At 57.8% G+C, this 11,024-nt stretch overlaps 1 protein-coding gene across 1 annotated transcript; it reads left to right on the top strand.

Moving 5' to 3' along the window:
* Positions 1-6,460: 6,460 nt before the first annotated feature.
* On the top strand, positions 6,461-10,151 carry MNX1 (motor neuron and pancreas homeobox 1). The gene is made up of 3 exons (XM_066322266.1): positions 6,461-7,155; positions 9,102-9,262; positions 9,355-10,151. The coding sequence occupies exons 1-3, from the start codon at positions 6,552-6,554 to the stop codon at positions 9,685-9,687; spliced, it is 1,098 nt and encodes a 365-aa protein (XP_066178363.1). The 5' UTR covers positions 6,461-6,551; the 3' UTR covers positions 9,688-10,151.
* Positions 10,152-11,024: the final 873 nt, after the last annotated feature.

Raw genomic sequence — 11,024 nt, 5'->3', positions numbered from 1 at the left:
GCTAAATCACAATGAGAGTCTTATGGAATCACATATTACAATTCTCCTAAATCGCAGGAGGAACTGGCTGTGATTGATGTTACTACATCAATGACATCTGATACAATCAATAGTGAGAGCAGCTCACATTTAGGTTTTACCACATTTGGTGCTTTTTTGAGCCCACCATGGACGAGAGGGACCTTTGGAGCCCTGGCCAGGAAACAATAGTATTTGTCACATTATTAATCTGCCCTTATGATTCATCTTTTGTCCTCTCTCATGTTGTTCCTCTGACATGCACATTGGGGGCCAAAACAGTCCCACAGCTGAACGGCCTGAACGAGAGGAGAGGCTTCATGTGTATCCTGGAGAGGTGGCAGGAGTCCCACTCTCCATCCACATGGATCTCTTATTTCTCCAAATAATTCCTCTAAAATAATTACAAGGAGCTTTTCCTGGTTGGAGAGAGGGTCCCATGGAGGTAGGGCTGGAGATGGAGGTGGGAACCACTTAAATATGGAAGTTCAAGGCAGCCTCCAAGATTCATGGACCCTGGCACATTCCCATTTGGAGAGCTCAGTGACAGCAAAGTACAGCTCTGCCTGTGCAGGAGTGACTCTGTTCAAATTTTCTTTGCCCAAGCTGTCGTGGAGAGATCCAGCATCACCCCAGGTGTGGGTGGGAAGCAACTTCTCTGTGATGGTACCTAAGCACAAATCAGTGAAGGACCACCCAGAAAGCCCCAGGATGTCCCAGTACCTCTGCAGACAAGGTGTCTGAGACACTCAGACCCCAGGGTGGCCCCTGAGCCCTCAGGTGCTGGAGGGTAGGATGGGAGGGGCTGGACCAGGGAGGAGGCATCAGCTGAGGGATGTAGCAGTAGGAAACCAGGGATGTTCATGTCCATGGGCACTAAGGGGGAGCCCCAGGGGGACGGGGGAGCAGGAAACAGTGTGTCCTCCACAATCCTGCAATGTCACAGCCCAGCCATGTTCACCTGCCCATGCAGTGTTTCTGGCAGCCCACTCCCTGCACCCGTCCTGCTCCTGGGGGGCTGCTCCGTTGGCCTTGTGTATATCCAGGTGCCCCCATGGGCTTGTGGACTCCCCTCAAGTCTCCCAGCATGGGGACAGAGCCAACCCAGCTCATGGAGAAGGTGGGACTGCATAAAGTCTGTGGCTGCTCAGGGAGAGGAGCCTGCACTGGGGGTAGGATGACCCTGGGAAGGTGTTAAACAAGATCATCCATGTTGCCCAGACGGTGTTTTAGGACAGCTCGTAGGGGTCCTGCCAATGCAGGAGAGAAGAGCAGAGAAGGTGAAAGAGCACCAGCTTCTTCTGCCGCAGGAGGGACACATCCCCCTCCATCCCCAGCCCAGCCCTTGGGCAGTGCTTTGGGGAGGGCCTGCAGATCACCCCAGCCAGGAGAGCGCTGGTTATTTAATGGCCCATTACATACATTTGATGTATATTTAATTCCCTCTTTAGCTGCCAGCCCAGGCTCCTGCACGGGACAGGCAGCGGGGAAGGGAGGTGTCCCTGCCCAGTCCCTCACCTGCCTGCACCGGGGGTTCTGCCAGAGGAACGGGAAGCCCCAAAGGCGTTTTACAGCCCCCGGAACTGCACTGGAAACCAAAGCAAAACAAAGCAAACCCTCAGCTCTCCCCCCAGACAGCCCGGTTTGCGCGCAGTGGCCGCGGGAGGAGCAGCGCAAGCGATTTTCAGAGACTCGCTCCGAGCGCAGCCCCCGCCCGGGGCGCGGAAGGGGCCGCGGGGCCGCCGGTCCCCAGCGCGCAAAACACGCGCGGTGTTTCCCAGTGATGCATTTGGCCAGATGTTTAAGACGTATGAGAGAAGAGTAGTTAAAACCCACATTATATAGTTCTGCCTAGTCTAAAATTGCACGCGCTGACCCATATATTTTAAACTGTAAACGGACTCCAGTCACTTAAAATATTGCAACGTCGATAGGACTAATTAATTGGAAATAAGAAACGAAAAGAATACAATTAAACGAGGAGAGAATCATTTTCTAATTTAATAGCGGGACATTTATAAAGATCACAAGCTAAAAGGCATCCAATGATCCTATCGACGGAGTGTTAAATCAGCGCAGGCGGAGGCGGGGCACGGCCCCTCTCCCTGTCCTCCGGGCCGCCGCCCCCGCGCAGAGCCGCGCTCCGGCCCGCGGAAGCCCCGCGCAGTGCCCTCCAACGCGGCGATGTTTTATTAGCCCCCCATTTCCTAACGATAATTTATTGCGATAAAACAGACACCCGAGGTCCTCTTAAATTGTCTTTTTATAATGAATAAATTTAAACTGGCTAATTAATATATAAACTAACCCAATTTGTCAGCTTGATTTGTATTTTAGTTAATTGTGAAAGTAATTACCACACGGGCAAATTAACAGCTTTCTGGAAATGACCAAGGCAGGGTTTTTATTTCCTTCCTGGGTGAAGAAAATTCATTTTTCCCAGCTCTTGATGTGATGAATAAAAGTCATAAATCTGGGTGATTGGTGCAGGCAGAGTCTAAATGGCTTCATATTTCATTTTAGGTTTAATAGAAATATTCATGCTCTGTTTTAATGAAATTAAATTGAAGGGGGGTGGACTGAGAGGATGTCGGTCGGGCTTAAAGGGGCAGCGCACACTGGGTGGGCTTTTTGTTGTTTTCCTGTGGATGAATAAAAACTGTCCAGACTCCGTTATTCCAGACAAACCGCGACTGATGCGGGAATTGCAGCCGTAGCAGGAACAAATTTAAAAAATTTGTTTGACATTATCCGAGGAGCAAATCTAAAGCAATTCAGGCCAAACTTTGGAAAATAGCTTGTAGGGAAGGAATAAAAAGAAAACAACCAAAAAACGTCTAGAAAAAGTATCCCGGCCTCCTAAGGCATGGCCAGCTTTTTGTCCAGAGGTGCGGTCTGAGGTGAAGGCAGGGTTTGGGCAGCCCGGCTCCTCCCCGCAGCTCGGAGATCTCGGAGTGGTGAAATGCCCTTTCCCCGGGAGGGACGGGCCGGGGCGGTCACCCCCCGAGACCCCAGGAGGGACAAGGTGCTGCTGGAGACCCAGCCGCCTTTGCAAGCGCCCAGAGCCCTCCCGGCAACCCCAAATTCTTTGCCGGGCGAAAAGAAAAAGTTTGATAGAGCAGAGGCGTTTTCCAAGTGCCTGAGGGTGTTCATCCAAGCACACGGAGGGTCCCATTTCCCCCCAGAATGGCCCGGGGCATCCCCTGGCCCAGGAGCGGCCCCCGCTGCCGGCGGCTCCCGCGCCGGGGCCGCTCCGTAATGGATCTGATCTGTGACTTGTTGATTTCCCCTGAGCAAATAAGGCTTTGATGCAGTCCCGGCGAGAGTGGTTAGCTGATGAATTGACAAAAACTAATCAGCTTTATTGGGAAACAGGTTAAGGGCAGCAGAGTGTCAATAATTCTCCGCCTGACCCCCTCATCCATTAGGAGAGGCAGCTGATTAGACCGAGAAGACCCTGTGCTTTTTGCACTGAAATTGCTTTCATAAACTCACCATTATTAGCAGTCAATGCGAGTGGCTAATTTAGAGGAGACATCCCGAGGATGTCACATTTATCAGGGAGGTTTATGTATCATTATCTCATTTACAGAATGTCGCAGTGTAATATGTGTTTTTGGCAATAAGGCTGGCCCCGCGCCTGCGGTTCGTAACGGGTTTGGGGATATCGGGGGAGTTAATTCGGAAAAATGAAAGACACACCCATCGCAGGGCTGTTCCCACCGGGATTTACCCCAGTGCCCCACGCCGCCCCCTGCGTGCACCGCCCCGGCTTTTCAAAAGGCGAGATAGGAATCTGTTTGCCCACGGCCGGGGCAGCGGGGGCTCTGCTGAAAGGGACCACCCGGAGGTGTCGGGGCAGCGCGCTCCTTGCGCTATCTCCGCCGAGATAACCGCGCATTGTTGGCTCCCGGGCAATATACTGGATCAACACAGGTGCGGGAGCCGCGGGGAGTTCAGCAGGCCCGGATGCCCCGCGGCACCTGTGGGGACAAACACACGGAACGGAGCCGTGCGAGGGAAGGGGAATAAGGCTTTACAAATTGCAACGAAAAAGGAAAAAAAAAAAAAAGAAGAAACAATAAAAAGGGTTAAAAAAAAGAAGGAAAGGAAAGGAAAGGAAAGGAAAGGAAAGGAAAGGAAAGGAAAGGAAAGGAAAGGAAAGGAAAGGAAAGGAAAGGAAAGGAAAGGAAAGGAAAGGAAAGGAAAGGAAAGGAAAGGAAAGGAAAGGAAAGGAAAGGAAAGGAAAGGAAAGGAAATCGAAATCCTTCTCCAAGCACTAAATATCCATCAGCCAAAAGATGTGACGCCCGGGCCGAAGGCTCGGGGTGTCCAGACGGGGCTGCCGGCCTGGGCCCGCCCCCGAGGCGGTGATGGACCGCGGTCGCATGGTCTCCCGGTCCTCGTCCCCCACCAGCGGGCCGCACCTTCTGCCCCATCGCCGCCTGGAGAAGCGTTCACGGCACCGCCCACCCTCCACCGCCGGCCGCTGTCAGCCGCGCATCCCCCCGACGGCGGCCACGCGTCCCCGCCGGTGTCCTGAGCGCAGCCCTAAGCCCGTGGTTTCCCTTGCAGCTCGGTCCCTCGTCCCCAAAACTGCCCCGAAAAGCGGCCGCACGCTGTACCCAAAGCAGTGCCTCGAGTGCGGGACAATCCGCAGCCGCCCCGGCACCGCCGGCCCGGGCATTGGGAGCTGGCACCGGCTCTGCCCGGGGCGCCCGGCCGCTGACAGCCGCGTCCCCGTGTCCAGCGGGCTGGACACCACACATTGAAGCGGGGTGACCATCATCCCTGCCGGGGCCGGGACGCAGGGAAGGAGGCGAGTGCGGGTCCATCACCCTCCTCCGGAACCTGTCACAGGGACGAGAGGGCCACTCTCTGCTCTGGGACTGCCAGTGCGTGGGGCACAAAGTGACGGCCAAAGGGAAATATGGGGCCGGCTGGGATTCCCGGGTCGGCCGCCGCATTCCCTGGGGCCTCCCCAGGCCCTCAGAGACCCGACAAAACTGAAGCGGATCATTAAATCGATCCTGCGATTCGGTGTCCCCCTCTTCATCCCGGGGAGCGGGGGGACACCGGGGTCTTGTGCTGCTGCGAGGGCCGACCGCGGCCCCCGCGGCGTGTGCGGGCTGTGCTCGGGGCGTGTTGGGGCTTCCCGGGCGGCAGCGGCTGTTTGGGAGCATCTCCGGTGCCCGTGTGCGGGTAGTGTGTGTGCGGGTGGCTCCGCGGGTGCATCCTGCCAAGCCTGTGCTCAGGTGCGTCCGTGCCCTGCTGGAATTGTGTCCACACGTCTGTCCTGAGTGTGTCTGGAGGCTCTAGTGAGGTCAGGGGCGGGGGGAAAAGGGCAGGGGGAAAAGGGAATACCAGGGCACTGATCAAAGGGTGCGTTGCCTGTGCGTGTGCATATGTGCACACTCCGCAGAGGTGCTCCGGGCCTCCCTCCCACGGAGTCGTGGCGAGGAGACAGGGCCGAAGTTGTCAGATATTTTGTTGGTTGTGTTGGACTCCGTTTCTCTTCTCCATCTTTCCCCTTTCTCTCTTTCTTTTCTGCTTTTCTTCTCCTGTTTTCGTTGCTTTTGCTTTTCCCACCTCGGGGGCAGGGGTAAGGAGGGACAGCGCATCCTTGTTGTGGTGGTCCCGGCCGACCCTGGGGCACCACATCAAGTCCTGCCGCCCCCCCGGGGGGCTCACGGCGATGGAGCCGCGATTTGGGCATTTCCCGCAGCCGAGACCCTTCTCCAGCGGGGAGAACTTTTGAAAGGAAAACGTGTTTGCCTTGGCAGCGCTTCGTGCCGCAGCCTGACCTTTCGCTCACACGGCCGGGGCGAGGATCCCCGTGGCCCCCCGGGGAAACGGGACCCTGGTAAGGAGAGACCCCTCACCCCGCTCTTTCCCTTTTCTGTCCGAGGCTGTTTGCCTTAGATAAGCAGGTGTAATAAGGCTGTTGACAGACCCGGGATTTGGTGACAGGGTGACTCCCTGACCCGCAGCTGTTTATTCTTTCCGACTCGTTAAAAAGCGGCCGGCGGCGCGTTTACGACAAATATTTGCCGGGTGCGGGAATGCTGGAAAACTGTCACTGGGCACCAGGTGTAGCCAGCGCTGCCTGCGGAGAGCCGCACACCGCGGCGGCTGGGAGGGCTCTCTCGGCGGGGAGCAGCCGGTGTCCGGCGGGTGTCCCGGGCCGTGTCCCGCGGGTGTCCCGGGCCGTGTCCCGCGGGTGTCCCGGGCCGTGCCCCGCGGGTGTCCCGGGCCGTGCCCCGCGGGTGTCCCGGGCCGTGTCCCGCGGGTGTCCCGGGCTGTCCCCGCTGCCGCCGCCCGCAGCGCGGAGGGGGCGGGCTCTCGGCGGTGACGGGTGGGCGGCGCGGCCAATGGCGGGCGAGGCCGCAGCGGCGCGGGGCCAATGGGAGCCGCCTGCGGCCCTTGAAGGGGCGCGCCGCGGAGCGCGGCCGCACTGCCGCCCGCCGCCGCCGGGAGACGCGGCCGGCCCGGGGCAGCCGCACGGTCCCCAGCCGCCTCCCGCCGGCGCTCCCATGGAAAAATCCAAAAATTTCCGCATCGACGCGCTGCTGGCTGTCGACCCCCCCAAGGCGGCGGCGGGGCAGAGCGCGCCGCTGGCCCTGGTCACCTCGCTGGGCGGCAGCGGTAGTAGCAGCAGCGGGAGCGGCAGCCCACCGTCCTCGTCCTCCTCTTCCTCGTCCTCTTCATCCTCCTCAGAGCACCCCTCCGGCGGCGCCGCCGACTGCCTGCGCACCGACAGCCCCTCTCCGCCGCGCCTCCTGGCCGCCCACTGCGCCCTGGTCCCCAAGCCCGGCTTCCTGCCCGGGGCGGGCACAGGCTCCCACCCGCACCACCACGCCTCGGCGGCCGGCATGGCCCTGGGACTGCACCCCGCGGCGCCCGGCGGGCCGGGCATGCCTGCGCAGGCGGCTCTCTACGGGCACCCGGTGTACGGCTACTCGGCGCTGGGCGGCCAGCACCCGGCGCTCTCCTACCCCTACTCGCAGGTGCAGGGAGCGCACCCCTCCCACCCCGCCGCCGACCCCATCAAGCTCAGCGCCGGCACCTTCCAGCTGGACCAGTGGCTGCGGGCCTCCACCGCGGGTATGATCCTGCCCAAGATGCCCGACTTCAACTGTGAGTATTTGCCGCCCTCGGCACCGCGGCCGCGTCCATCCCCTGTCGGAAGCTGCCTCCTTCCGAGGGGCAGAAGCCCCCTCCTGCCCCCGCCTACACAAGCTGCAGGCTTAAACTGGAAGAGGCGCTTTTATTTTTTGAAATAAATTTGTGTTAGAAGGAAGAATTCGCGCTCCGCGATGGGAAAGGGGGATGTGCGGTCACATCGCCATTCCCTGTCCTTGGGGAGCCCCGGACAGCCTGGCCTCTCACGGCAGGTTACACGGGAAGGTGACAAATTGCTCCCTGCCTTTGCAAATGCGCTTTCCCGCCGCTCCCTGAGGGTAAAAGCCGCCGAGGAGGGGAGGTGAAGGCTTGCGGGGACAGGGCGGGGGCGGGAGTCCTTATGGTGTCCCCAAAATCCAAGTCTCAATGTAACCCCCCCAAAAGCGAGGTAGCAGATCGCATCACTCACTTACCGTTCTGAATTCTATTTCTCATTTATCGGAAATAGGCATATAATAATGATGTCAGGCCTTCTAGGCAAAGGGATGTAAGGGAGCGGCCAAAAACGTGGGGTTCTGCGTTCCCTGGAGATAACGAATGGGGAAGAAGTACAGTCGGAGGAGTTCAGGTTTGGGCCCAGGAGAGGCTGGGAGTGCTGGATGGAGCCAGGCAAGCCCGGAGTCCCAGCAAAGCGCCGTGCCGAGCTCTAGGCCTCGCGGCCATGGGGAACTTGCGTGCATCTGGTTTAAGCAAAGATCATTTTCGGAGGTGTGAGCTCTCGGTGGGAATGGCCGGTTTAACAATACCGGAGGTGTAGTTTTACGAAAATCATGCCAGGAAAAGAATTGCGATTTTTTTTTTTTTTTTTTTCCCCACACACTTCTCCTACTCTGCACACACATTCGCAGACAAAAAAGTCCATTGTTTTCTCTCGAATTGGGATTGTTTAGACTGGAACATTCAAGAAGAAAAAAAATAATTAGGAGAGCTGTTAGAGCCCTGCCTCTCAAACAAGGGGCGAAGGGGAATAAATAACCGAGCAAAACGAGTCTCGGAAAATCGCACCGCGGTGAGAAAATCGCCCGGGAGCTGCGGCCGGGAGCGGACACTGTCCTTTTCTTTCTGCCGCTTTAGCGAGCTGTCTCCAGCCGCGGCCAGGGAGCAGGAGCCGCCCTTTCCCAGCTTTTTTAAAAAATATTTTCCTGAACTAAATAAGCCCAAACTATCTAAATACTTTGAGAAATGGGCTGTAGCGCTGCCGAGTCGCATGCCCAGAGGTGTCGGGGCCTTCAAAGAGGCTCAATTCCCGCTTTCTCGTTGCTGAATCTATTTTTGTTGTTATTTTGGTGTTTTGTTTCCTCCCTCTAATAAATCCTTAGGTTTAATTATTTTTGAACGCGGAAAACACGCTTTTAAATCTTTTTTTTCCTCCCCGTTTCCAAGACAGTTTTCTAGTCCTCGCGGCTGATTTACGTTCCAGGGGCAGCCGGTGCCCGGCGCTCGCAGCCTCGGTCGCGGTCCCGGTTCCGGCCGGCCGGAGGTGTGCCCGCCTGCAATCCCGCTAATTAAACGGATATGGGCGGGCAGGGAGTGCGGCAGGTTTAACTAAAACATTAAATGGAGCAAATTGCCGCTCCCCTGGGAGCCCCGTGCCCCTTCGCCGCGATCCCTGGCTTCGGTTTACTGTCTCGCGTTTGTTAGGCTCTTGGGAAATCAAGAGACGTATTTTTCTTTATTTAAAAGATTTAATTTAATTCCATTTTTTTTTCCGTCCCTGTGGGCGATCCCCTGACACTGCGGAAGCCCAGAAACACCGGAGTCAGAGGGCCTGGAGGCGATCCCCGCCTCGGTCCGTGCTCCGGTGGATAATGGTGCAGCCTTGCTCCATTCTCACACGCAGAGCCTTTCCCCACCGCCCTCCGGGGATGTGCGGCTCCGCGCTCCCCCTTCTCCTTTCCCAGCCCAGGCGCAGTCCAACCTCCTGGGGAAGTGCCGCCGACCCCGCACGGCCTTCACCAGCCAGCAGCTGCTGGAGCTGGAGCACCAGTTCAAGCTCAACAAGTACCTCTCCCGGCCCAAGCGCTTCGAGGTGGCCACGTCGCTCATGCTGACCGAGACACAGGTGAGTGTCCCCGGCGCCGCCAGGGGTGGGCGGGCGTGGCTGCCCTGGCGGGCGGTGGATGAGGGGATGTGTTTGTGTCCCGTCTCCCGCAGGTGAAGATCTGGTTCCAGAACCGGCGCATGAAGTGGAAGCGCAGCAAGAAGGCGAAGGAGCAGGCGGCGCAGGAGGCCGAGAAGCAGAAGGGAGGCGGCGGCGAGGACAAGGGGGATGAGGACCTGCTGCTGCCCGCCCCCGAGAAAAGCTCCGGCAGGAGGATGCGGGAGCTGCCCGACAGCGAACCTGACGACGAGGAAGAAGAGGAGGAGGAAGAGGAGGCGGCAGCGGCCGGGAGATGCTGCCCGTACCATTCCTCCGACTGTTCCGAGGCGGACGAGGAGGACACGCAGCCCCGGGGCCGGCACGGAGCCCCGGCGCAGCCCCAGTGAGCCCCCCGCACGTCCAGCTCCCTCCGGCCGTCCCCCCGCGGGGGTGTCCCGCCGTTCCTGGTTGGCACCGATCCCGCTTCCCCCTTGTTCTGATTTCTCCCTGCTTGGAGAGGGATGGAGAAGAGAATCCTCCGCATGCCGGGCGGGGAAAAGGATTTATCGTGAATACAGTGTTATTATTGACTGAAAACCAGACGAAACTTGAGCTCCCCTATCCCACATCCCTGCCCCCTGGAAGCGCGTTCCTTTCGCTGAGTATCGGAAGTGTTTTGTTCTTACTATATATCGGGAAATCTGTTTATGTCATGAACGTTAAAACTGCTGGAAATCTCAGTACTGTCTTTATTTTTGTATATCGTATTTATATAAAAAAAAATTGTCTCTACTTATGCATGCTAAATTATTCCCCAGGTCCTCCCACCCAGTGCGGTGGGGGGGAAAAATAAACGGCGTTTTTTACTGGAGGTGTATGAGCGCTGTGTGAGGGGAGGATGCCCGCCGCTTTGGGAGCTGCCAAAGCACCGGTGAGAGAGAGGGGAACCACTTCCTAAACCGAATTTAGCCCAGTGTAATGTACGGTATTGAGAGGATATTCCCGAGAGGGAATGTCTTAGTGCAGGGGTGAAGCTGCCCCCGGCAACAGAGCGGCGGGTCCCCAGGCGGGTTTTGGGCAGGCGGCGGTGATCCCTGCCGTGTGACGCCTTGGGGCGCTCGGGAAGTGGCGGGGGCCGGGAAAAGGAAAGGAGGGAGCAGCGCCGCTTTCCAGGAGCGGCTTGACTTCCAAAGGAGCGCGGCGTGCTCTCCTCGCTCCAGCGAGGCCGGGACCTCCCGCTCCCCACGCCGCCGGCGCTGGAGCTCGGGCTTTTCGATAACTGCGCGATTTATCTCGCCAATAAATTTGCAGATCAATTAATCCCTGTCACCGTAGTTCTTCCCGAAATCAATTATAGCGAATTTAAATATAATCACTGGCTCATCCCCACCAGCTCGGGGCCACGTCTGGCAATTCATCCCGGCGAGTGAATTACGGGGCGGCTCCGCTCCCGCGCAGAGGGGCCGAGGGTCCCGCATCCCGCCGCTCGTGGGGCACCGCTCCCCTTCTAGCCTCAGAGGATATGGGAACGAGGAGCTCTGAAACACAGAGGTCCCTCACTCCCTTGCTCTTTAAAAATAAAAATACAACAATAATTTTAATAAAGGTATATTTTACAAAGTGGCGTCAACCTGTTCCTGTGAGGCCACAGCGTGGCCCCTCTTCACGGCTTCTGTAAAAATCCGCCCAGTGAAACACTGGGTGTGGGGAGCTGGTAACTACACGTGTTATGCCTGGATGTCAC

The sequence above is a fragment of the Sylvia atricapilla genome, chromosome 1 (genome assembly GCF_009819655.1).
Source record: "Sylvia atricapilla isolate bSylAtr1 chromosome 1, bSylAtr1.pri, whole genome shotgun sequence".
NCBI classification, from domain to species: domain Eukaryota; kingdom Metazoa; phylum Chordata; class Aves; order Passeriformes; family Sylviidae; genus Sylvia; species Sylvia atricapilla.
This window is presented reverse-complemented; position numbering and strand designations above follow the sequence as displayed.